We start from the raw sequence: 27065 nt of genomic DNA, 5'->3' as shown, positions 1-27065 counted from the left end.
CTACCTGCAACTAAACCACATTTTGTTCTATGTATTTTACATGGCCAAATATGCATTGGGATGGTCGGGAATAAAAATCTGTGTCAAAATATTCAGTGGTCTTCTAATAAAATGTAATCACTATAAAGTCATTGATTAAAAGGTGCAATCAGTAATAGTTGTAATGCTCTCCAATGGTCATTTCAATTTATGATATACATTGATATGATAACTCTGAAATTGTGATACATTTCTCAAGCTCTGGCCACCCCTCCGCTTTATAGCAAACCAAGTGGCTTGGCTGCCATTTGGCTGAGAAGCCAATAGAATATTGTGTAATAAATAAGTCAGACTAGAGCATGTAGCTTAATGTTGTTTTTATTAGTCACTACTGCATGAGCTACAGACATGAGGTAGATGAAGAGTGGTGGTTATTGCAAAAATATGGTTTGTTCAAATGGATTGAGACACTTCATCCAGTGTGTGTATGTGTGTGTGTGTACAGACAGACCCATGGATACAAACTGAAGCCTTGACATTTAAGGTTTCGGGGAAAAGCCATGCTTTAATTTCTTTGATAAATGGATCAACAAATGAATTCAATAAATTTGCATAAACCTCAGAAGCAGAACAAGGAAAGATTCCTTATTGTCCCGGATTATGGTTAGTATAGACATGCAACACATGGAGTGGGCAGCACTTTATAGGGCATTGACGGCACCAAACAGATGAGTAAAAAAAAAAAAAAAACATGTAAACCAAGGGGAATGTTCACTTGGACGTCTTTAGTCAGACACACATCTATGTACACACATACACTCACATCAGAATAATCGCCACCGTACACTCATACAGATCATATCCCTAATTGTCAGTTACTACATCAGACAAAAAACAACCAGAAATCCTACATCTGTAGGGGATGTTATCAGACTGGACATTATTCTCTTATTGTCAACGTTCTCCTTTTCTCTTCCCCCGCTCACTGGCCCTGGCTCTGAGAAAGAGCTCCCAGAAGGCCGTTGGCCGTGCTGAAGAGGTTGATGGGAGAAGAGCCGTCTGTGATCAGGGTTGACTTCAAACCCAGAGATTGGAGCAGCTTGACCTGGGAGAGGGTGGGGGAGAAAGGGAGGGAGTGGGGAAAAAGAGGGGAGTGAGGGACAGAAACAGAGAGATTGAGGTAATATGATCATTTCTCCTTTACGTTATAACTGATTGAATAAGGTCCTGTGTTCCAGTATCCTAAATGGTATTTTATAATGTCTTGTCACGCCAATATAGCTAATTTAATTAAATTGAGATTGGGTGGGAGAAAGTCAGACCTGCTCAGTAAAACGTTACAGTAAAATAAAACATTACAGATTGATTCTGACCTGAGCTTAAGGATTCTCCAGGTGCCATTTTTATTCAGGCAAATGTATTGTGTAGCACACATATGACGGTATTATGGTATGTAAGGAATTATGTACCTGTAGCTCGGGGCCGGCTCTGGCCATCTCCTTCAGGGTGTCGGCGCCAATACTGTCCACCAGCTTTTTAAAGCGGTTGCTCTCTATCTCAGCCAACTTCTGCTGTTTCTCCACTTCCAAACGATCCATTGCTGACTTATAGTTTAGTTCCTGCTCCCTCGCCTTGGACAGACGGTCCAGCTCGCCCTCCTGCACACAGAATTACAGGTCAGCTACACATAGTATGTGAACCTTTCAGCATTACACAATGTAGAACACCTTCAAACACACACACACACACGGTTGTGTACCTTTAAGAATTATACAATGTAGAACACCTTCAAACATTTATCAAACACAGACCACACACACACACACACACACGTGAACTACTGGTTGTGTACCTTTAAGAATTATACAATGTACAACACTTGACCATACACGCAGCATAGTGAGAGGATACGTACAGCCTCAATCCGCTGGGCCTCAGCCTTCAGTTTAGCCTCGTTGACTGCCGCCTCTCCCTGGATACGGGCTGCCTCTGCTCTGGACTGGGCCTCTGCCTTCGCTGCCCCTGTACTCTCCACCGCCGCACTGCAACACAACGACACACCTTTAGATTTGGTATTTTGTCTGGATCCCCATTAGCTGTTGCAAAAGCAGCAGCTACTCTTCCTAGGGTCCACACAAAACATGACAACACAGAGCATTAATAGAAAACAGCTTTAAGGACAGAACTACATTTAAAAATAAAAAATAAAAAAAAAGTATTACAAAAAGGCACACAGCCTACATATCAATACACAAACCAGGTCAAATAGGGGAGAGGCGTTGCTTTCTGTTTTTTTTAAACCAGGTTTGCTTTTCACTTGAGCAATATGAGATGGAACGGAGATCCATGCAAAAATGGCTCGATATAATACTGTACGAGTTCTTGAATTTGGGGACAGTGAAAAGACCCCTGGTGGCATGTCTGGTGGGGTAAGTGTGGGTGTCAGAGCTGTATGTAAGTTGACTATGCAAACAACTTGGGATTTCCGACATTAACATTTCTTATAAAAATAAGTAGTGATGCAGGCAGTCTCTCCTCAACGCTTAGGCAAGAGAGACTGGCATGCATAGTATTTATATCAGCCCTCTGATTACAATGAATAGTAAAATGTGCTGCTCTGTTCTGGGCCAGCTGCAGCTTGACTAGGTCTTTCCTTGCAACACTCGACAATAATCAAGAGAAGACTAAACTAGAGCCTAGAGGACTTGCTTTTTGGAGTGTGGTATCAAAAAAGCAGAGAAACTCTATTATAGACAGACCTCCCCATCTTTACAACCATTGAATCTATATGTTGACCATGACCATTTACAATCTAAGGTAACGCCAAGTAATTTAGTCTCCTCAACTTGTTCAACAGCCACACCATTCATTACCAGATTCAGCTGAGGTCTAGAACTTAGGGAATTATTTGTACCAAATACAATGCTCTTAGGTTTTAGAGATGGCCACCCATTCCAAAACAGACTGCAACTCTTTAAGGGTTTCAGTGACTTCATTAGCTGTGGTTGCTGATGCGTATATGGTGTTGAATCATCAGCATACATGGACACACATGCTTTGTTTAATGCTAGTGGCAGGTCATTGGTAAAAAAAATAGAAAAAGAGTAGAGGGCCTAGAGAGCTGCCCTGCGGTACACAACACTTTACATGTTTGACATTAGAGAAGCTTCCATTAAAGAAAACACTCTATAGCTCTGAATCCATGATATGGATTGAAAAGCCATTCACAAGTTTAACAGGTCATGGTCAATAATATCAAAGGCTACACTTAAATCTAACAGTACAGCTACCACAATCTTCTTATTATCAATTTCTTTCAACCAATCAGTCATTTGTGTCAGTGCAGTAGATGTTGAGTGCCCTTCTCTATAAGCATCCTGAAAGTCTGTTGTTAATTTGTTTATAGAGAAACAGCATTGCATTTGGTCAAACAGTTTGCTAAGAGCTGGCAGCAAGCTTATAGGTCTGATGTTAGAAACAGTAAAGGCCGCTGTTACCACTCTTGGGACTTTGGCTTCCCTCCAGCCCTGAGGACAAAAACATTCCTCTAAACTCAGATTAAAGATGACAGATAGCTAGTGGCTATAGAGTTTTTTCAACCATACAGTTTTTCAATTCCAGCAATCCATAGAGCCTTAAAAGTTCTACAGTCAGTTTCTTAACAGGTACATTTTTAACAATAATTGGAAGAAGCAATTTCATCAAGTGCAGTGTCCGGATGCTCCTCATTAATCACAATCAGACAACAAATATTTTTAACATCATCCACATAAGAGTCACAGCAAAACCTTTTGTATGATCTCTTATACACGATTTTAGGCCCAGCTGTTGGAACTTTGGCTTTCCTGGATATAGCCACGATATTGTGATCACCTCATTTGATGGGTATACAGCTTTAGAACAAAGTTCTACAGTATTAGTAAATAGTAAAAAAATGTGATCGATACATGTGTATGATCTTGTTCCTGTAGTGTTTGTAAACACCCTGGTAGGTTGATTAATAACCTGAACCAGATTACAGGCACTGGTTACAGTGAGAAGCTTCCTCTTGAGCGGACAGCTTGACGAAAACCAGTCAATATTCAGGTCACAAAGAAGGTAGACCTCTCTGTTTTACAACACATACACATTCGAGCATTTCACACACATCATTTAGATACTGACTGTTAGCACTTGCTGGCCTATAGCAACTCCCCAGAAGAAAAGGCTTTAGATGTGCCAAGTGAACCTGCATCCACAACACTTCAATAACACTTGACATAGGATAAGGCCGTCATTATAAATGAGACTTTGTTCTTAACGGACTTGCCTAGTTAAATACACACACACACTTGAAGTCGGAAGTTTACAAACACTTAGGTTGGAGTCATTAAAACTTGTTTTTCAACCACGCCACAAATTTCTTGTTAACAAACTATAGTTTTGGCAAGTTGGTTAGGACATCTACTTTGTGCATGACACAAGTCATTTTTCCAACAATTGTTAAGACAGATTATTTCACTGTATCACAATTCCAGTGGGTCAGAAGTTTACATACACCAAGTTGACTGTGCCTTTAAACAGCTTGTAAAATTCCAGTAAATTATGTCATGGCTTTAGAAGCTTCTGAGAGGCTAATTGACATAATTTGAGTCAATTGGAGGTGTACCTGTGGATGTATTTCAAGGCCTACTGTCAAACTCAGTGCCCCTTTGCTTGACATCATGGGAAAATCAAAAGAAATGAGCCAAGACCTCAGAAAACAAAATGTAGACCTCGAGTCTGGTTCATCCTTGGGAGAAATTTCCAAATGCCTGAAGGTACCACATTGATCTGTACAAACAATAGTATGCAAGTATAAACACCATGGGACCACACAGCCATCATACCACTCAGGAAGGAGATGCGTTCAGTCTCCTAGAGATTAACGTACTTTGGTGCGAAAAGTGCAAATCAATCCCAGTAAAACAGAAAAGGACCTTGTGAAGATGGAGGAAACAGGTACAAAAGTATCTATATCCACAGTAAAACGAGTCCTATATCGACATAACCTGAAAGGCCGCTCAGCAAGGAAGAAGCCACTGCTCCAAAACCGCCATAAAAAAGCCAGACTACGGTTTGCAACTGCACATGGGGACAAAGATTGTACTTTGTGTCCATCATCCCGTCTGATGAAACAGAAATATAACTGTTTGACACCACCCCAACCGTGTAGCATCATGTTGTGGGGGGGCTTTGCTGCAGGAGGAACTGGTGCAACTTCAGAAAACTGATGACATCATGAGGATCAAAAATTACGTGGATATATTGAAGCAACATCAAGACATCAGTCAGGAAGTTAAAGCTTGGGTCACAAATGGGTCTTCCGAATGGACAATGACCCCAAGCACACTTCCAAAGTTGTGGCAAAATGGCTTAAGGACAACAAAGTCAAGGTATTGGAGTGGCCATCACAAAGCCCTGACCTCAATCCCATAGAACATTTGTGGGCAGAACTGAAAAAGCATGTGTGAGCAAGGAGGCCTACAAACCTGACAGTTACACCAGCTCTGTCAGGGGGAATGGGCCAAAATTCACCCAACTTATTGTGGGAAGCTTGTGGAAGGCTACCCAAAACATTTTATCCAAGTTAAACAATTTAAAGGCAACGCTACCAAATACTGAGTGTATGTAAACTTCTGACCCACTGGGAATGTGATGAAACAAATGAAAGCTGAAATAAAATCACTACTGTTATTGACATTTCATATTCTTAAAATAAAAGTAGTGAACCTAAACTGACCAAAAACAGAGGATTTATACTAGGATTAAATGTCAGGAATTGTGAAAAACTGAGTTTATATGCATTTGGCTAAGGTGTATGTAAACTTCTGACTTCAACTGTGTGTGTATGTACGTATATGTATATATCTTGCAGCCTGCTGGCTCCACCCCAGAGCCTTATATGGACTTTTTGCCCCAACGAGTGGATCATCAAGCCAGGGATTACTGGGGGATAAAAGAGGGAGCAGCCTGCACAAAGGGGCAGAGAATGGAGAGTGAAGTGTGTGTTACGGAGAGTGAAGGATGTGTTATGGAGAGTGTGAGAAGAAAGATTCACCCCCCCTCGTGTACCGAACCGGATTGGCTGAGGACCGGAGTTTTAGGATTACTCCTGCAGAACGGAACAGACAACGAGAACAGATTGTGGACTGTGAAATAGTTGGTGAATTCCCCCCAGTGTGCAAAACTCCCTAATAAACTCCCCATTTGCATTCTAATTCTGCTACTTGTGTGTTTTGTTATTGAACTTGGTGACGTGGAAACCCCACACCCTTGAGCCTGCTACATATGGTGGAGAATGCGGGCACACCAAACCAAGCTCAATAACTAAAACAGACACAGAGCACAATGAAAGCATTGGTGAAACAGCTGGTGGAGGCGAACATAGCACAGCAGGCTATGCATCGGGAACTGCTGGAGGAACAGCGTCAGCAAACAGCTCTCCTGCGATCTGAACTCAGCCAGGTTCCAGCCACCCAGGCCGGCATAGTGGCAGGCGCAGCAGTCTCTTGTCCCAAACCCAGTAGGTTTATACTGAAGTTGACAGAGGCTGATGACATCGAGGCTTACCGCCAAGCCTTTGAGAGGACGGCGGCTAGGGAGAAAAGACCATGAGAAATGGGCCAGCCTTCTAGCACCCTTCCTGTCAGGAGCGGCACAGAAGAGCTATCAGGATCTGACGGCTGACCAGTCGACGCATTACAAGTGGCTGAAAAAGTCAATCCCGCGCTGGTATAGTTACACCCTGATTAGCAGGGCACAAAGATTCCATGATTGGGCGTATAATCCTACAGCGTCCATCCCGATCGTAAATGCATGATCTAATTAGCCAACTCTTGGCCAGCCCACCTGCTGAACCACTGACACCCATCGAGAAAGTGGTCATAGATCAATTTCTACGCTCTCTCCAATGTGTGTTGGTGTTGGTCCCCACCTCAGAATGTACGTTTTTGGCCCGATGGAATGGGCCATACGAAGTCCTTGAGAAAGTGGCTGAAGTTAACTATAAGGGTCAGACAGCCGGGGATGTAAGCATCTGACCCAGATTTACCATGTGAATTTTCTAAAGAAATGGAACACAAATGATGTACTCTACTCCATTTCCCCGAAGAAGGCTACCACAGAGACCAAGCCGGCGGAGGTGTCACTGGGGGAGCAGCTGAGCACAGAAGCAGGAGCTGAGAGAGTTGGTCGGCCGGAACTAGGAAGTGTTCTCCAGTGAACCAGGACACACCGATCTGGTACAGCACAGCATCATCACCGAACCCGGGAAAAAGGTGAAGTTGAGACCCTACCGCATACCGGAAGCAAGGAGAGTAGCTGTCAGGACGGAGGTAAAAACGATGTTGAAAGCTGATATAATCGAAGAGTCGAATAGTGAGTGGTGCAGCCCCATAGCGTTGGTGCCAAAACCAGATGGCACCATTGGCTTCTGTAATGATTTTAGACAGGTAAACGAAATCTCGAAGTTAGACGCCTACCCCATGCCCCGAACTGATGAATTAATAGAACGGCTCAGGACCGCCCGATTTATCAGCACGCTCGCCCTGACAAAGGGTTATAGGTATGTGCCCTTAGCTCCCGAGGCCCCTGACGGGCTGTTCCATTACAAGAAGCTGCCCTTTGGGTTGCACGGGGCCTGGCCCCTGGCCACCTTCCAGAGGTTGATGGACCGAATTCTCCATCCCCATCGTGAGTATGCGGTGGCCTACATCGATGATATTGTGATCCATGGGAGCGAGTGGGAGACACATCTAAACCAGGTGAGTGCGGTACTGGCCTTACGGGAGGTGGAGCTAACAGCAAACCCAAAGAAATGTTGGCTCGGCCTGCTAGAGGCTGAGTAACCTGGGGTACATGACCGGGAGGGGATGTGTCAAATGCCAGGTGAAGAAAATGGAGGCAATTCAGGACTGGCCCCTCCCCCTCACCAAGAAGAGATACACACGTTTGTGAGGTTGACTAGTTACAACAGGAGATTTATTCCTCACTTTGCCTCCTTAGCCAGCCTGACCGATCTGACCAGGGGCCATCAGCCCGCCCTGATGACGTGGACAGAGGAGACAGAGAAAGCCTTCCAGAACCTAAAGGGAGCACTGTTTTCTGGACCCGTGCTGGTGACCCTGGACTTCTCCTTCCAGAACCTAAAGGGAGCACTGTTTTCTGGACCCGTGCTGGTGACCCTGGACTTCTCCAAACCAGACTGATGTGTCCGAAACAGGGGTGGGTGCCGTCCTATCACAGCTACAAGAAGGTGAGGAACACCCAGTCATGTACATTAGCCGGAAGCTGTTGCCACGGGGAGAAAGAATGTCCAGCGATCAAGTGGGTGCTGGACCACCCCTCCCTCCCAGGCAGAACTGGGGGGGAGAAAGCAGGGAAAGGTGAGGAGAGTGGTTATTGAAGGGAGATGTCTTGTGGCCACGGCTGCACCCTAATCTTCCTGTGGTTGATCTTCAATTTCTCAGAGATCATTTCCCTCACTTTGTCCTCAGACTCAATCCAGGTCTCATGTGGAGATTTGGCAATTCCGTCCCGAACCATGTTATTCCACCTTGATTGTCCCTCCCTTATCAATCATTGTTATCATGGATTCACACACAGAACTGATGTAGTCTCTCAATGACTTACAGATTGCTGTCATCTTGCCTTTCTCCTGTTTCAACTCATCGAGCTGACCCTGGGAAAACGGCAAAATGTTCTTCAGGTCCTGGACCTCTCTGGTCAGGTTGTCCATTCTTTTATTAGTTGAATCCACCAATATTTGGACAAAACACATGAAGCGGGGGGAGGGAAAACAGATCCTAGATCTGTACCTAGGGGAAACTTCACCACAGCGCCACAGATCTAACCTCTGCATTCACACAACTCACAATAGCTACATTATGTTAGGAACTCTGATCTAAATGTTACTCGGTACAGCTTCGCATTCACACTACTAAGAACAGCATGATGCTAACGCTAGCCATGCCAATTCTAGCTCCTTGCCATAACATTTTTCCATCGACAAAGCTAATATGTTAGCGTTATGCTAATGATATCCCTCTGCCATTATTTTTCCCAAAAGCGATGCTAACGTGCATTAGTTTTAACAGCATAGCATCAATGGTCACCTGAGGGCCTCCAGCTCCAACAGCTCTTTCCTGGTCCTCTCTGCCTCCGCCTGGTCTGTGATCCTCTGCCTCTCCAGACGACCACGCGCCTCCTGCTCGAGACGCTCTGCCTCATGGCTGCAGGGAGGGAGGGAGGGGAGAGAGAAATACAAAGAGGGAGAAGAAGAGACGAACGGGGGGTTCATGCTTACCAAACAGGCAAAAACACCTCGGTGTGTGTGTCTGTCTGGTGGCAGATAGCCTAGCAATTGAGAGTGTTGGGCCAGTAACTGAAAGGTCACAAGTTCAAATCCCTGAGCCGAACTAGGTGAAAAATCTGTCAATGTGCCCTTGAGCAAGGCACTTAACCCTAATTGCTGCTGTAAGTGTGCATGCATGCATATAAGCCATATAAGCCATATAAGCCAAGACTCAATAGCACATTGAAGCCAAATTAAGTCTTAAAACCTGTTGGTACTAGGGGGCAGTATTTTCATTTTTGGGAAAAAAACGTTCCCGTTTTAAACGGGATATTTTGTCAGGACAAGATGCTAGATAATATATGCATATAATTGACAGCTTTGGATAGAAAACACTCTTACGTTTCCAAAACTTTAAAGATATTGTCTGTGAGTATAACAGAACTGATGTTGCAGGCGAAAGCCTGAGAAAAATCCAATCCAGAAGTGCCCCAGGTTTTGAAAGCGCTGCGTTCCAATGAGTCCCTATTCAGCTGTGAATGTGCCATCAACGAGCTTACGCTTCCTACGTATTCCCCAAGGTGTCTACAGCATTGTGACGTAGTTTTACGCATTTCTGTTGAAGAATAGCCGTAGGCGGCCACATTGCGTAAGTGGTCACATGGTGGCTCCGAGAGAGAATCTTGCGTAAAATACAGAGGTAGCCATTACTCCAATCGGTCCTACTGAAAAACGAATTGTCCCGACGGATATATTATCGAATAGATATTAGAAAAACACCTTGAGGATTGATTATAAACAACGTTTGCCATGTTTCTGTCGATATTATGGAGCTAATTTGGAATATTTTTCGGTGTTGTGGTGACCGCAATTTCCGGGCGATTTCTCAGCCAAACGTGAAGGACAAATGGAGCCATTTCGCCTACAAAAATAATATTTTGGGAAAAAAATGAACTTTGGCCGTCTACCTGGGAGTCTCGTGAGTGAAAACATCCGAAGTTCATTAAAGGTAAACGATTGAATTTGACTGCTTTTCTGATTTCCGTGACAAGGTTGCCTGCTGCTAGCAAGGCATAATGCTATGCTAGGCTATCGATAAACTTACACAAATGCTTGTCTAGCTTTAGCTGTAAAGCATATTTGGAAAATCTGAGATGACAGGGTGATTAACAAAAGGCTAAGCAGTGGCTCAATAAATTTCATTTGTGATTTTCATGAATTGGATATTTATGTCCGTTGCGTTATGCTAATTCGTTTCAGGCGATGATTACACTCCCGCATGCGGGTTTGGGAGACAAAAGGTTTAAGATAGCATCTCATGTGCAGCTTGAGCTACTCCAGGAAGTGAGTTGCAGGCTAGCTCAGTGCTGGCCAATCCCATGAAATAACTCAAATTGAAGGCAGACAGTGGACAGTGGATTTATATCTGCAGGCTGCCAAATTAAAAACAAATTCAAATTGATTTTTCCATTTTAATCCTTTTTGTAATGAGATGCCTGCAGTACCACGGTTGGACTGTCGATGGCTGTGGCTACACCCCTGTGCGGCAGCCTCCTGGGAGTTGGTGGTGATCTCGATGGCCAGCTGGACACTCTTCTGCAGGGCGTCTCTGGTCCTCTGGTCCACCGGCTCCACTGACTGGATGTCCACACTGCTGATGACCAGACTGTTCTGGTGGAAGCGCAGGCTGGGACGCACTGCCAGCTTGTCATCAAAGCCAAACACAGAGGAGCAGATGATCCGGTTGGAGTTCTGTAGAGTGGAGGGGGTTAAAGAAGAGGTTAAAGCGTGGGGGTGTTATTGTTGTCTTTGAATCAATTGGCACACGTTTTCCAAAGCGGCGTATAGGCCGACCTAACTACGATAGCCAAGGGCTGGAGGCCATGTAGAATTAAAAAGTGTATAAAAATTTTAAAAAGCCAGAAAAGTGCAGATTTAGACGATTGAAGTGTGGGACAGACCTTGTGAAAGTCATCAAACTGCACGGAGGCGACGGCTCCTCTGACGCGGGAGGCAATGGCTTTACAGGCGTCGCCCACAAAGTCAGGCACCGAGAACAGAGCCGCAGCCTGGGACGGGTCCGCGGGAGACTTCAGGTCAAAGTGCCTGTGAGAGTGAGAGTGATATTAAATACATCAGCTGGCCTACAGACTAGACTAAGGACACCAAATCGCAGAGGATCCTCAAACACACGTCGTCGTCCCCCACCCACAAACCCTACCAGTTGTAGCTGAGCTGCAGCTGCAGGCGTGCGTGGTCGGCCGTCTCTATGGTGATGATGTCAGTGAAGAAGTCCGGCCCCAGCAGCAGACACACGGCCTTGATGACGTTGGCCCTCTTGGGCTTGTCCCCTGACAGGGAAAGCACGGTGAACTGCTCATCAGGACCCAACATTACCATCTCTGGCCCAAACACCACCCTGAGAGAGGGGAGGGAGAAAAGGAGGGAGGGAGGACAAGACAGGAGAGGGGGTGGGGAGAGAGAGGGAGGGCGAAAGGGAAAAGTTAACACTAGGGGCCCAATGTTGCTCTGGTCAAAAGTAGTGCACTATATAGGGAATAAGGTGCCATTTGGAATGCAGCCCTGGGCTAGTATATGGGTTGTTTCTGGACAGGGCCAGTGTCTCCACATCCGGCTGTCTGTCAGCCATGTTTACCTGGCCTTCTTCTCCCTGTAGTCGTAGACCTGCACGGCAGCGTTGTGGGGCACCCTGTAGGACACCACCTTGGTCTTGTCCCGGTCCTTCATCTCCACTTCCTTGCTGCGGTCTGAGCGGTCAGCCAGGGGGTCCTTTGTGGAGGCCAGGAGGGTCTCAACATTCTGAGGCAGATTCTTTGCCCACAGCTCCTCGTCCTGCGTCAGCATGTAGGTGTGGCCAATCACAGCACGGACCTAGAGACAGGCAGCCAATGGGGGAGAGGGATGGTGAGAGGTGGGTGGGGATTTAAGGCTGAGAAATAAACCGGTGAATGGATTCCCTGGATTACTCGAATCAGGTGTTTTAGTGTACGTCCCAAATGGCGCCCCTACAGTTCATGGTGCACTATATCATAGGCACCCGAGCAATGGAGCAGGTGCAATCCCACTTTTTTTTTTACCAGAAAATTATCAATTGGGAATGTCATTTTCAATGATTAGTAATGTTTTGAGCTATTCTATATTAAAATACATATGCCGATGTCATAATAATTAAAGCTGCAATATGTAACTTTTTGGGCGACTCGACCAAATTCACATAGAAGTGAGAGTTAGATAGATCTGTCATTCTCACTGAAAGCAAGTCTAAGGGGTAGATCTGTTCCATGTGCACTACTTCTATGCTTCCTGTTAAGTTTTGTTTTTGAGTCTTTTGACTTTCAATTTTGTACAACAGCTTCAAACAGAAAAATGTAATATTTTTGGTTACTGAAAATACATATTTCACAGTGGTTTAGATGGTACAATAATGCTTATTCTGTCACAAACAAAAATTTGGCAAACTATTAGAATTTTAGCAACCAGGAAACGGTGGAGCGATATCTACATATTGCATTTTGCACACCCTCCCCCGTCGCCTCGAGATGAAAGTTTCGCTTCCCTCCCGCATGCCACTGTTTTGGTTCAGTGTCGTTAGAAAACACTAGTTGCACCACTGGTGTTTAAAATTAATAAAATGTATTGTGTCGTACAGCAGGTCAGCCACCAGGGGGAGACTCGTCGAGGCCTGGTGACAGACAGTATATACATCACGAGGCGATGGCTCCATTTGCTGGACGTGCCAGGTCTCGACGGGTGCTCCGGCCAGGACTAATTGGGAGTTTGTGAGTAATCACATTCTGCATTTGCATCATATTTTTCCAACATTAAAAATCGATTAAAATGTTTTCATTTGGTTACAAAAGTAACAGTCCTGACTGAGCCCCATATGCATGCAGAACGTAGCCACTTTGCGGTTATAACCTGGAAGCCAGTGCAGCTGGTTGTTTTAATCTTTTGCAGTAATTTATTTTGGGTTGGCATTTATTGAGATGGCTCATGTAATGGAAGCAGCTCTGCAGAATGGTCAATAGCTGGCAAAGCCACAAAGTCATAAAATCAGATTTTAAACCTAACTCTAACCTTAACCACACTGCTAACCCCAACACCTTAAATGAAGACTAAAAAGCACATTTTTGTTCTAATGAATTTGAACGATAATAGTCCATTTTGACTATGCAGCTGACCCATCTAGCGGAAACCACTTAGTTCTGCTTCCAGGGCCAGACTCATTACAAAAATGTCAACCTGCGTAATTTATGCTGAATCTGGCAAAGAACGCACGTGTCGGGGTATATTTTGTACATAAGCACAGTTTATAAATGGAGGCCCCTGGTCCCCAAGACGTGGAGAGATACTGTCCACTAGGAGGCATGTGAGTGCCTATTACCATCTAGTTCAACCGTGAGCTACGGCTCTTAAGATGGTGGGTTCAATCCCAGTGAGGATTGTTTACATTTTTTTCTGTTTTAACAGCCCATCTCAAACCTTAACCAGTTGGAATTAATGCCAAAAATGTACTGTCAAGTTCTGTTTAACCTAGCCCAACCTTATCAGTCAAAATGACTCCCTAAACTTAACGGTCGAATTGCCATTTGGGACGGAGTCCGTCTTCAAACATTCAGCTGGGTAAAAACTCACCTTCCCTGTCTTGATGTCTCGGACATAGATCCCTTCGTTCTCGTCCAATGGGATGGCCTGTTGCCGTAGCATCACCTCCACGGCAGCCGGGGGGACGTACTCGATTGGTCCACGTAGCATCCAGCGGTCACCGGGGCGACGTTGGACTCCACCCCTCCGGGAGAGCTTGGCCCTCTCCTCCTCCTCCTCCTCCTCCTCCTCCTCCTCCTCTTCCTGCCCCTGCTGGCAGAGAGGAGAGGAGGGAGAGAGAGAATGAGGGAGAGAGTGAAGGAGAGTGGGGGAAAATGAGAGAGAGAAAGAGAGTGTACATTGAATGGATTGTGTACCGGCCAAACCAGTCAGTCCTGTTAAGGATCGTTGTTGTATTTGACTAAGGTCCATTTGTTTCCCCTCCCATCTGCATTTAAATTCTTCCACCATTCCCCCTCCCTCCCCCCTCTTTCCTCACCTCCTGTGTATCTTTGAAGGCCTCTACGGCCCTCAGCACCAGGCCCTCCTCCTCAGAGAGAATGTAAACATCCTGGGTGCCCTCCTCTAAGTGCTCCCCTGGTTGCAGGAAGAACGAACGCTCCCCCTGGGAGGAGGAGAGGAGAGAGAGCAGTGTTAAATTAAAGCTAATTGGGGAAGTGACTAAAAACTACAAAAGGCAAATTAATAAACAAATGAAGTCACTGAACTTTCCTCGCCAGTGTGTAAAACAGCAATGAGTGACTAAACAAACATTTGACCAAACAAAGGAGTGTAAGACAGCGCTCTCTTTCACAGTCTCACCTTGCACACCCTCTTCTGACCCAGCTGTGGTTTACCGTCTGGTCCCACCGGGTCCAGGATCACACAGTACTGACGGCTGCTCAGCGTGGTCACGTTGACCACTCCCACCACTTCCTCGGCAACAGACGGGATGTGTGCCTCCCGCTCCGCCATGGTAACGAGCCACTCTTCCCCAGTGCGCCGGTCCCGCCCCCCGGCGTCACGGAATGGCCGTATTGCTCGCACATGCAGTGCTTTCTGAGAGTGAAAAGAAAAACCTGAATTTGTTTAGGCAGGTCCTACAAAACATCACAAGACTAATAACATGTATTTTCTAATGAATAGAAGAGCATATGGAGTTTAATTAGGCCTATGTTACGGGTCAGTCCATTCAAATGAAATCAATAGTTCGTTATTTTGCTTATTTAAACAGACTTTATTAAGACACACCTATCCGATCAGTCAGACATATTTTAGTAAGAATATAATGGAATATAACAGAATAAAATACAAATAATATTTTTCCCACAGGGATGTGTGGAACCACTATCATTTTTTTTTTAAGTTACATTTTGAAACATGCATTTAATTTTTTTTTTATATTTAAAAAAAAAAAAATCAACGTTTCATCCCTTTCCTAACCTCACTCCACCTCATTAGAAGCAGGCGTAGGATCTTATCTTCATCATGATACAGATAGAAAATAATATCCAATCCCATTTTCAAAAACACGCGAGTCTCATATTCATATTTCACAACCTCGTGGGTTTTTGGAGTTGCTAATACGCAAGCAAAATAGGCCTAATCTTGATTTAGGCTACATTGCATGCAAAAAAAATATATGAGATATACCACCTCCACTTATTTGCCCAGCCAGAAAAACAATTAAACAAATAGCCTATAATACAGATGGAAATTCAGTGAAACAAAATCACATTGATTTATTATCAGTCAGTGAAATAACAGGCTGTTGGTCAGGAATAGGTTTAGGCTACTAAACAACTGCGAGCGAAGAGCAAAATAATCCAACAGTTCAACTATTGGAGACCGCCAATCAAGAGGAGGGAGGGGGAGAACAAGAGATGGTGGATGAATAAAAAAATAAAAGGCAGGAGAGAGGAGGGGAAAATAAAAGAGGGAGAGAAAGGAGGGAGGGGGAGTAAATGGTGGAGAGAGCGTGAGAGAGAGAGAAGGAGGAATGAGAAGTGATTGGTAAAGAGGGAGAGAGTGAAGGAGGGAGGGGAGTGATAGATAAAGTGAGGGCGAGAGAGGAGGGCGGTGTTACCTTGTCAGTGAGGATGAAAGCGTTGACAATGTCGAGGACCTCCTCATGAGCCCCTGGTAGATACGCCCCCACCTTTCTCACCTGCCACTCCTCACCTGGACAAAACACACAGGGAATCACTCAGCTAGGTAGGTGTGTGTGTGTGTGTGTGTGTAAATCTGTGTATGATAGCGATACAACATCTGCTACTTTTGTGTACATACATTATATGCACAATAAAAAATATTAAATACAGTATATGTGTCTCACCAGTGACCCTGCGGATGCCGCCCCTGTCCACACCCTCCTTGCGCGCTCGGAGGCGGATGGCCTGGTTCTCTTTGATCACCGTGGCCTTGATGGTCTCCAGCACTGCCACCTCCTTCCTGGGGATGTACGTCCCTATGGGGAGGGTAGAGGTTAGGGGTTAGAGAAGCATTATTAGGCAATCAGGCTGTGTTTGGAATCGGGTACTATATACTGTTTGGAATGTTAAAAAAAATATGTATATTTGTCACATGCGCCAAATACAATGCAGTTAAGAAAAAAAAAAACTTTAAAAAAAAAGGATAAGAAATAAAAGTAACAAATAATTAAAGAGCAGCAGTATATACAGGGGGTACCGGTACAGAGACAATGTGCGGGGGCACCGGTTAGTCGAGGTAATGTAGGTAGAGTTATTAATGTGACAATGCATAGATAATAACAGAGTAGCACCAGCAATGCAAATAGTCTGGGTAGCCATTTGATTAGATGTTCAGGAGTCTTATGGCTTGGGGATAAAACCTGTTTAGAAGCCTCTTGGACCTAGACTTGGCGCGCCGGTACCACTTGCCGTGCGGTAGCAGAGAGAACAGTCTATGACTAGGGTGGAATGTACTACGTTTCTTGCATACTACTTTCTTCTACTACTTGTTATTTTTTATTGATATTTGTACTGCATTGTTGAGGGAGCTTGCAAGAAAGTATTTCACTGCACCTTTTATACCTGCTGTAAACTGTGTACGTGATGAATCAAATTGGATTTGACTTCACCAAGTCAAATTAGAAAAATTGAAAGGGCACTAGTTCTTTTGTTAAATCAATGCTCTGATTTGGTAAAAAAATATATACACATTTATCAATATGACCCCTGTAAGGACCGAAGTAAATTGTAATGGATGTGTTAGGAGTGGTACCCAGAGAACTCACCTGGCCCTTCGAACAGCCACTCGTCTCCAGCCACCCTCTTCTCTCCTCCCACCTCCTCAAAGTCCAGCAGAGCCTGAAGGCGCAGGGCGGTGTCTGGGTAGACGATCTGCAGCACTGTCACGTGCTGGGAGATATATAGATATATATATTATATATCTATACATACATACATACATACTTGAAGTCAGAGGTTTGCATACACTTTGCTTGAAGTCATTAAAACCTGTTTTTCAACCACTCCACAAATTTCTTGTTAATAACAAACTATAGTTTTGGCAAGTCCGTTAGGACATCTACTTTGTGCATGACATAAGTCATTTTTCCAACAATTGTTGACAGATTATTTCACTTATAATTCACTGTATCACAATGGGTGGGTCAGAAGTTTACATACACTAAGTTGACTGTGCCTGTAAACAGCTCGGAAAATTCCAGAAAATGATGTCATGGCTTTAGAATCTTCTGACAGGCTAATTGACATCATTTGAGTCAATTGGAGGTGTACCTGTGGATGCATTTCAAGGCCTACAAACTCAGTGCCTCTTTGCTTGACATCATGGGAAAATCAAAAGAAATCAGCCAAGACCTCAGAAAAAAAAATTGTAGACCTTCACAAGTCTGGTTCATCTTTGGGAGCAATTTCATAACCTGAAAGGCCACTCAGCAAGGAAGAAGCCACTGCTCCAAAACCGCCATAAAAAAGCCAGACTGCGGTTTGCAATTGCACATGGGGACAAAGATTGTACTTTTTGGAGAAATGTCCTCTGGTCTGACGAAACAAAAATATAACTGTTTGGCCATAATGACCATTGTTACGTTTGGAGGAAAAAGAGGGAGACTTGCAAGCCAAAGTACACCCTCCCAACCGTGAAGCACAGGAGTGGCAGCATCATGTTGTGGGGGTGCTTTGATGCAGGAGGGACTGGTGCACTTCACAAAATAGATGGCATCATGAGGAACGAAAATGATGTGGATATATTGAAACAACATCAAGACATCAGTCAGGAAGTTAAAGCTTGGTCTTCCAAATGAACAATGACCCCAAGCATACTTCCAAAGTTGTGGCAAAATGGCTTAAGGACAACAAAGTCAAGGTATTGGAGTGGCCATCACAAAGCCCTGACCTCAAACCTATAAAAAAAATGTGGGGGCAGAACTGAAAAAGCATGTGCGAGCAAAAAAAGGCCTACACACCTGACTCAGTTACTCCAGCTCTGTCAGGAGGAATGGGCCAAAATTCACCCAACTTATTATGGGAAGCTTCAGGAAGGCTACCCGAAACGTTTGACCCAAGTTAAACAATTTAAAGGAAATGCTACCAAATACTAATTGAGTGTATGTAAACTTCTGACCCACTGGGAATGTGATGAAAGAAATGAAAGCTGAAATAAATCATTCTCTACAATTATTCTGACATTTCACATTCTTGAAAGAAAGCAGTGATTCTAACTGACCTAAAATGGGATTTTTACTAGGATTAAATGTCAGGAATTGTGAAAAACTGAGTTTAAATGTATTCGGCTAAGGTGTATGTAAACTTCCGAATTCAACTGTATATATATAAAAAAAAAGAGATTAACACCCATGTAATAAGAATTGCTTCAACTCTCCAAACTTCAAATGCCTAGGCTTTAACTCTGCAGGCTAACACAGTGTAGCATGCAGGAGAACCAGGTTAGCACCCAGGTCCCAGACAGTTATATTATCTTTCAAAGTGAATGCCTACGCTTTAGCTCAATGGGATTGTAATGGAGGTGGTTCAGTGAACCACACCTGTGTGCTGAGCAATCCCTGCACCGAGACCTGAAGACTTGCATTAGCTCCCTGCACTGCTAACACCTAGGCTTTAGCGCTGACGTCTAACAAACAGACCGTACCTGCTGGATCTCCTCTCCAGGGTAGAGGGGGAAGGGGTCCTGGGTGAGCCGGATCTCCAGGTCAGCATGGCGAAGCTTGGCCTGTCCTGATTGGTCGAAGAGCACCTGTCCGTGGTCGTCGCGAGCAACGGGGTTGAGAACCACGCAGTAGTGGCGAGGAGGGACCATGGTCATTCGCACAGGGGAGAACAGTACTCTGGGAAGGAGGACACAATACAGTCACCTACTGACTGAAATACTAGTCTACACAGATACTGTACATACGGAGTGTAAACGTGTTTGTACATGGCATATGTTGACTAACCTAAACCTGTAAAGAAACATCTAGAATGCACCACCTACTTCCACTCTAGCAATGTAATCAATCTCTATGCACCTGTTCATGCACGTGTGAGTAATCATATGTTTAAACCAGCCAGAGGAGCACATATGGATTTAACCTGGGTAAAAGATGCCATTATAAATGTGATATTTGGCAACATTCAAAGTGTGCTGTCAAACATTGTGTGACGCTGTAACCACAGCTTGTTTGGCGTCAGTAGGCTTAGAAAAAACCAACAACCAACCACACTTGTAATTAGGTAATTACACGCAGACCTTATCAGATAAACGCACCAACACACACACACAGACACACAGACACACTCCTCACCTCTCATTGTCCTGTCTGATGTAGGTGAGCGGTCCAATCTCCACACGGGCGATATTGGTGTTTTGGTCCAGGACATGGATGTAGTGGTGGGGCGGGACACGGATGATTGACGCATCTACCAGCCCCTCAAATTTCATCCCGCCTGAGCTCCCACCAGTCATGGATATCATCTGGAATGGCCGGAGTGGAAAGGGTTAACGGGTATATTCAGTGATGTGAAACGTTCCTAAATATAATTAATAGAGCTGGCACGATTTCCTATTCTATCTGACAGATAATCATTTCTGTTCTACACGATACTTGTCTATCTGAAAAAAGTTCTGTAATGTTATGTCCTCCAGAACAGGCCCCTGAAGTAGCCTGCCCTACTGCCTAAAGGAGACACTGGCCATGTTCGAGAACATCAAACCCGTGATGTATCATAGGTCAATTGTGACAGACTGACCGACAAATAATATTGAGCAGTTAATTATGATGCAAGGTTATTTGTATGTCAGTCCGTTTCGACCCACCTTTAAAGTCGACTGCAATATCGAACACGCCCACTGACCTCCTGACTCATTGGGTGGATCTCAATCTCCTCTTCCGACTGGAGCAATCTTACCGTAAGTGGAATGCACTGACTGCAAGTTCCTCTGGATGAGTCTGTTAAATGCCCAAAATGTCAAATGTTTCTCCCTTTCTTGCCTCTTTTCTTTCGGTGATTCTGATCTGAAGGAGTTGACCAGGTGAAAGCTGATCCCCCATTAGGAATCCATTATCTAGCGCTCCTGTCAAGCAGCTTCTCTCTCTGCTATTTTGAAACACTTGTGTAAGAACATGTGCCAAGAATTTGATTGGCTCCAAGCCTACTTCTGGACTAAAAATATGTCCAATAGAGAAGTGCCTTTCAGTCCAGGACAAGGCTTACTGTCACCTGTGCTCAATGGTGTAAAGTACGTAAGTAAAAATACTTTAAAAGTACTACTTAAGTCATTTTTTGGGGGATATCTGTATTATGTTTTTATAATACACTGCTCAAAAAAATAAAGGGAACACATCCTAGATCTGAATGAATTAAATATTCAAATGAAATACTTTTTTCTTTACATAGTTGAATGTGCTGACAACAAAATCACACAAAAATTCAATGGAAAATCAATGGAAATCAAATTTATCAACCCATGGAGGTCTGGATTTGGAGTCACACAAAATTAAAGTGGAAAACCAAACTACAGGCTGATCCAACTTTGATGTAATGTCCTTAAAACAAGTCAAAATGAGGCTCAGTAGTGTGTGTGTGGCCTCCACGTGCCTGTATGGCCTCCCTACAACGCCTGGGCATGCTCCTGATGAGGTGGTGGATGGTCTCCTGAGGGATCTCCTCCCAGACCTGGACTAAAGCATCCGCCAAATCCTGGACAGTCTGTGGTGCAACGTGGCGTTGGTGGATGGAGTGAGACATGATGTCCCAGATGTGCTACATTGGATTCAGGTCTGGGGAACGGGCGGGCCAGTCCATAGCATCAATGCCTTCCTCTTGAAGGAACTGCTGATACACTCCAGCCACATGAGGTCTAGCATTGTCTTGCATTAGGAGGAACCCAGGGCCAACCGCACCAGCATATGGTCTCACAAGGGGTCTGAGGATCTCATCTCGGTACCTAATGGCAGTCAGGCTACCTCTGGCGAACACATGGAGGGCTGTGCGGCCCCCCAAAGAAATGCCACCCCACACCATGACTGACCCACCGCCAAACCGGTCATGCTGGAGGATGTTGCAGGCAGCAGAACGTTCTCCACGGCGTCTCCAGACTGTCACATGTGCTCAGTGTGAACCTGCTTTCATCTGTGAAGAGCACAGGGCGCCAGTGGCGAATTTGCCAATCTTGGTGTTCTCTGGCAAACGCCAAACATCCTGCACGTGTTGGGCTGTAAGCACAACCCCCACCTGTGGACGTCGGGCCCTCATACCACCCTCATGGAGTCTGCTCAAACGGTCAGAAACAGACACATGCACATTTGTGGCCTGCTGGAGATCATTTTGCAGGGCTCTGGCAGTGCTCCACCTGCTCCTCCTTGCACGAAGGCAGAGGTAGTGGTCCTGCTGCTGGGTTGTTGCCCTCCTACAGCCTCCTCCACATCTCCTGATGTACTGGCCTGTCTCCTGGTAGCGCCTCCATGCTCTGGACACTACGCTGACAGACACAGCAAACCTTCTTGCCACAGCTCGCATTGATGTGCCATCCTGGACGAGCTGCACTACCAAATCAAATCAAATTTTATTTGTCACATACACATGGTTAGCAGATGTTAATGCGAGTGTAGCGAAATGCTTGTGCTTCTAGTTCCGACAATGCAGTAATAACCAACAAGTAATCTAACTAACAATTTCAAAACTACTGTCTTATACACAGTGTAAGGGCCTAAAGAATATGTACATAAGGATATATGAATGAGTGATGCTACAGAGCAGCATAGGCAAGATACAGTAGATGATATCGAGTACAGTATATACATATGAGATGAGTATGTAAACAAAGTGGCATAGTTAAAGTGGCTAGTGATACATGTATTACATAAGGATGCAGTCGATGATATAGAGTACAGTGTATACGTATGCATATGAGATGAATAATGTAGGGTAAGTAACATTATATAAGGTAGCATTGTTTAAAGTGGCTAGTGATATATTTACATCATTTCCCATCAATTCCCATTATTAAAGTGGCTGGAGTTGAGTCAGTGTCATTGTCAGTGTGTTGGCAGCAGCCACTCAATGTTAGTGGTGGCTGTTTAACAGTCTGATGGCCTTGAGATAGAAGCTGTTTTTCAGTCTCTCGGTCCCAGCTTTGATGCACCTGTACTGACCTCGCCTTCTGGATGATAGTGGGGTGATCAGGCAGTGGCTCGGGTGGTTGATGTCCTTGATGATCTTTATGGCCTTCCTGTAACATCGGGTGGTGTAGGTGTCCTGGAGGGCAGGTAGTTTGCCCCCGGTGATGCGTTGTGCAGACCTCACTACCCTCTGGAGAGCCTTACGGTTGAGGGCGGAGCAGTTACCGTACCAGGCGGTGATACAGCCCGCCAGGATGCTCTCGATTGTGCATCTGTAGAAGTTTGTGAGTGCTTTTGGTGACAAGCCGAATTTCTTCAGCCTCCTGAGGTTGAAGAGGCGCTGCTGCGCCTTCTTCACGATGCTGTCTGTGTGAGTGGACCAATTCAGTTTGTCTGTGATGTGTATGCCGAGGAACTTAAAACTTGCTACCCTCTCCACTACTGTTCCATCGATGTGGATAGGGGGGTGTTCCCTCTGCTGTTTCCTGAGCCACTTGTGTGGGTTGTAGACTCCGTCTCATGCTACCACTAGAGTGAAAGCACCGCCAGCATTCAAAAGTGACCAAAACATCAGCCAGGAAGCATAGGAACTGAGAAGTGGTCTGTGGTCCCCACCTGCAGAACCACTCCTTTATTGGGGGTGTCTTGCTAATTGCCTATAATTTCCACCTGTTGTCTATTCCATTTGCACAACAGCATGTGAAATTTATTGTCAATAAGTGTTGCTTCCTAAGTGGACAGTTTGATTTCACAGAAGTGTGATTGACTTGGAGTTACATTGTGTTGTTTAAGTGTTCCCTTTATTTTTTTGAGCAGTGTACTTCTACTTCACTTACATTCTTAAATAAAATTATGTACTTCTTACACCATACATATTCCCTGTCGCCCAAAAGTGCATTTTGAATGCTTAGCATGAGAGGAACATTGTCCAATTCACACACGTATCAAGAGAACATCCCTGGTCATCCCTACTGCCTCTGATCTGTCAGACTCACTTAACACACATGCTTCGTTTGTAAATGATGCCCGAGTGTTGGAGTGTGCCCCTGGTGACACAAAAAATAAAAATGGTGCCATCTGGTTTGCTTAATATATGGAATTTGAAATAATTGCTGAAGTATAAATTACATTTGATACTTAAGTATATTTAAAACCAAATAATTTTAATGGGTAACTTTCACTTTTACTTCAGTAATCTATGAAGGCATCTTTATTTTTACTCAAGTATGACAATTGGGTACTTTTTCCACCACTGTCTGCATTCAGGGAACCATTCTTTATACTGTCCTAGAGTGTATGCTATAACTAAAGATAAAATATTCCCATTAGACAGTGTCCATTTGACACGCTCAGACATTTGTGGGAGCGCTCCTGAATGGTGAGAGCAAACACACCTGACAATGACGTGACATAACGACTGACGCAAACTGGCCGGACCGGGTAAACAGGTACACAATGGGGGCTAAAGAGAACAAAAACTAAAGTACTACATGTCTCTTTTTATATGACAAACCTATGGACACTCCCACCATGTACACACACACCTGTCATTTACACAAATCTGAGCCAAACATGACAAATCAGTCATACAGGCACACCTTTCACAAACCGGCACGCCCAATACTATTTCACTATACATTCCAGTGCCTCCACCCACTCAAGAACTATCAAGCTAGAGGGACAGTACACATACAGTGGGGCAAAAAAAGTATTTAGTCAGCCACCAATTGTGCAAGTTCTCCCACTTAAAAAGATGAGGCCTGTAATTTCCATCATAGGTACACTTCAACTATGACAGACAAAATGAGAAAAAAAATCCAGAAAATCATATTGTAGGTTTTTTAATGAATTTATTTGCAAATTTTCCACCATAATAAGTATTTGGTCACCTACAAACAAGCAAGATTTCTGACTCTCACAGGCCTGTAACTTATTCTTTAAGATGCTCCTGTGTCCTCCACTCATTACCTGTATTAATGGCACCTATTTGAACTTGTTATCAGTATAAAAGACACCTGTCCACAACCTCAAACAGTCACACTCCAAACTCCACTATGGCCAAGACCAAAGAGCTATCAAAGGACACCAGAAACAAAATTGTAGACCTGCACCAGGCTGGGAAGACTGAGTCTGTTACTTTGGTCCCAGCTCTCTTCAGGTCATACACTAGGTCCCCCCGTGTGGTTCTGGGATTTTTGCTCACCGTTCTTGTGATCATTTTGACCCCACAATGTGATTTTCTTTCTCATTTTGTCTGTCATAGTTGAAGTGTACCTATAATGAAAATTGCAGGCCTCTCTCATGTGTTTAAGTGGGAGAACTTGCACAATTGGTGGCTGACAAAATGTTTTTTTGCCCCACTGTAGCTAATGTATTATAACGTGTACATTGAGTTCACGTAATTATAAGGTGTGCGCTGTGTACTGTACTAGGTGTGAAGGTACAGTACAGCAACCATCGTCACCCACAGCATCTCACAGCAACAATCCCATCCACGACACCAAAAGCACATATGGTACACAAAATGTCAAATGTAAGTGTTGGTTCAGGAAAGTTAGTGGTAGTGGACACATAAATTCTGGCCTAATGACAATGGCTAAATGTCATTACACTTTTTTGTTGTTGTGTAACGCATGTCTCTTTCCATTTACCACTGTTTGGAGGCTGGAAATATGTTTTGAGTGGACGGATGTGTGCGTGTAGTAAAGGAGCTCATCGACGTGATTGTTTGACAATCGGATGACAACATCATGACTGGTTGTGTTTGTGTCACAGTCAAAGGTAATACATTTTAAAAGTTAAATGACAAATCTTTACGACTAGGCCCACAGAGATCTTATTGAACTAATCGGGATTCTATATGTAACTCTGACTAGGCACATACGCAAGTTTGTGCACACATACTGTAGGACGGTGTGTCAAACTTTGTGTGCTGCTTTTTTTGGCCAGGTCTTTCTTGTTAAAGGGATTCTTTGGATCCCAATGAGACTAACCTTGGTGCTCCCGAGTGGTGCAGCAGTCTAAGGCACTGCATCGCAGTGCTAGAGGTGTCACCACAGACCCTGGTTCAATTCCAGGCTGTATCACAACCAGCTGTGATTGGGAGTCCCATAAGGCAGCAACACAATTGGCCCAGCATCGTCTGGGTTTGGCCGGGGTAGGCCGTAATTGTAAATAAGAATGTGTTCTTAACTGACTTGCCTAGTTAAATAAAATAAAACTGCTAAAATAAATATGTTCTAGTATTGGACTGTAGGGGGGTGTGGTTATGTTTGTGCATTCTTGAGCGTAAGAGATAGTGCTTCCTGTTGAAGTGGCTTTAACAAAACAAAAATCTAGAAAAGGTGTGACATAAATTGCAATTATTTTGCTTATGCTCCAAACCTCATCTGCCATGTGAAGTTTGCTGTCTCCACAGCAACATGTCTGGCATTGATAATGCCCTGTGTTTGAGAGGCAGACATACATATGTAAGTGTGTGTGTCTACAAAATAAATCTCCCTTTTAAACTTAGATTTTACCTAAGCCAGACATTCAACTTCCAGACCACAGAAAAGTTAGCCTGCCCTGTCCTACATTGAACACCACAGTGGAAACTATAAGGTTCCAGAAAGAGTCACAGAGCATAACGTTCATCTCTGTTGCTTAGAGGCAGGGAGGAACCAAATAGATATAGCCTTTACTATCAGTGGTGTAGGAGATATGGACATAATAAAGTTTATTTGAGGGGGCAAAGTGCATCCGTTTTGCAGTGAGTTCAGTACCAGGTGATTTGGGTGTTTCCATATAGAATTAGGAAATAGAACACAAAACATTATAGTAAAGGCTAGTTCCAATACTTTATAACAGTACATTATTCAGTCCTCACTGATCCAGGCCCAGTTTCCCAAAATCATCTTAAGGCTAAATGTATCGATGAACATAGCCTTAAGATGTTTTTGTGAAACCGGGCCCTGTGTTTCCTCGTATTGCTGTGACTAATCAACTCCAAGGAAGGATGATGCATTTTCATTTGGAAGAGTAGTCCCGTTCTAGGCGTTTTATTAGCAACTTTTTAAATGTCTTGGAGCAGATTCCAGAAGTTGAGAATGTAAACCATGTAAACCATCGACCAAGTTGAGGTGTAAATGTTGTTTTTTTAAGTTGAAAGAGCAATCTGTGAACAATCTTTTTCACTTCCACAACCAACCGTCATACAAATCAACCTTGTCATTTCTTAAAGTAGAAGGTTACTTATGCACTATCTACATTTATTAGGTCTACTTTATTGCCACTATTCAATGCACTTTAGAATGGCAACCAACTAATCTAGAGTTGGTAGCTATGATAATGTCTTACCTTTGTTGAATAATTGGGCAGATTCTTCTCCTAGCTTGGCAGAATCAAATGGTCAATGCGCTTCTCTTTTATTTTGCTTTTAATACGCTTCTGTGTGGTTGGTGGGCGTGCCGTCATTAGTTACTACAGCCACAAAGTCATAAACCCCACCTATTTCTACCATTTCTCTTCATTAAAATGTGATTTTAACCTAACTGCTAATAGTATGCCCAACACTAACCTTCAAGT

General features: G+C 44.1%; 1 protein-coding gene across 2 annotated transcripts; it reads right to left on the bottom strand.

Moving 5' to 3' along the window:
• Positions 1-524: 524 nt before the first annotated feature.
• Positions 525-26995, bottom strand: mvp (major vault protein). Of its 2 annotated transcripts, none has more exons than XM_042321913.1 (17): positions 26838-26995; positions 19683-19852; positions 19031-19226; positions 17154-17277; positions 16233-16364; positions 15984-16078; positions 14720-14956; positions 14397-14522; positions 13949-14170; positions 11949-12184; positions 11514-11711; positions 11254-11398; positions 10834-11044; positions 9114-9231; positions 1895-2021; positions 1449-1637; positions 525-1084 (listed from the first exon to the last, which is right to left on the bottom strand). In XM_042321913.1, exons 2-17 carry the CDS (start codon positions 19850-19852, stop codon positions 962-964), a joined length of 2649 nt encoding a protein of 882 aa, XP_042177847.1. In that variant the 5' UTR covers positions 26838-26995; the 3' UTR covers positions 525-961. The 2 variants fall into 2 exon arrangements, with proteins under 2 accessions (XP_042177847.1, XP_042177853.1); XM_042321919.1 differs by having other exon boundaries at positions 13949-14167.
• Positions 26996-27065: the final 70 nt, after the last annotated feature.

Source organism: Oncorhynchus tshawytscha, linkage group LG01 (genome assembly GCF_018296145.1).
Source record: "Oncorhynchus tshawytscha isolate Ot180627B linkage group LG01, Otsh_v2.0, whole genome shotgun sequence".
NCBI classification, from domain to species: Eukaryota; Metazoa; Chordata; class Actinopteri; order Salmoniformes; family Salmonidae; genus Oncorhynchus; species Oncorhynchus tshawytscha.
This window is presented reverse-complemented; position numbering and strand designations above follow the sequence as displayed.

Coding starts and splice junctions, on each gene's coding strand:
- mvp (XM_042321913.1), bottom strand. CDS start 19,852: ATGATATCCATGACTGGTGGGAGCTCAGGCGGGATGAAATTTGAGGGG. Junction 14,957..15,983: donor CTTTCATCCTCACTGACAAG/GTAACACCGCCC, acceptor TTTCACTCTCAG/AAAGCACTGCATGTGCGAGC. Junction 14,523..14,719: donor GTCAGAAGAGGGTGTGCAAG/GTGAGACTGTGA, acceptor TCCTCCTCCCAG/GGGGAGCGTTCGTTCTTCCT.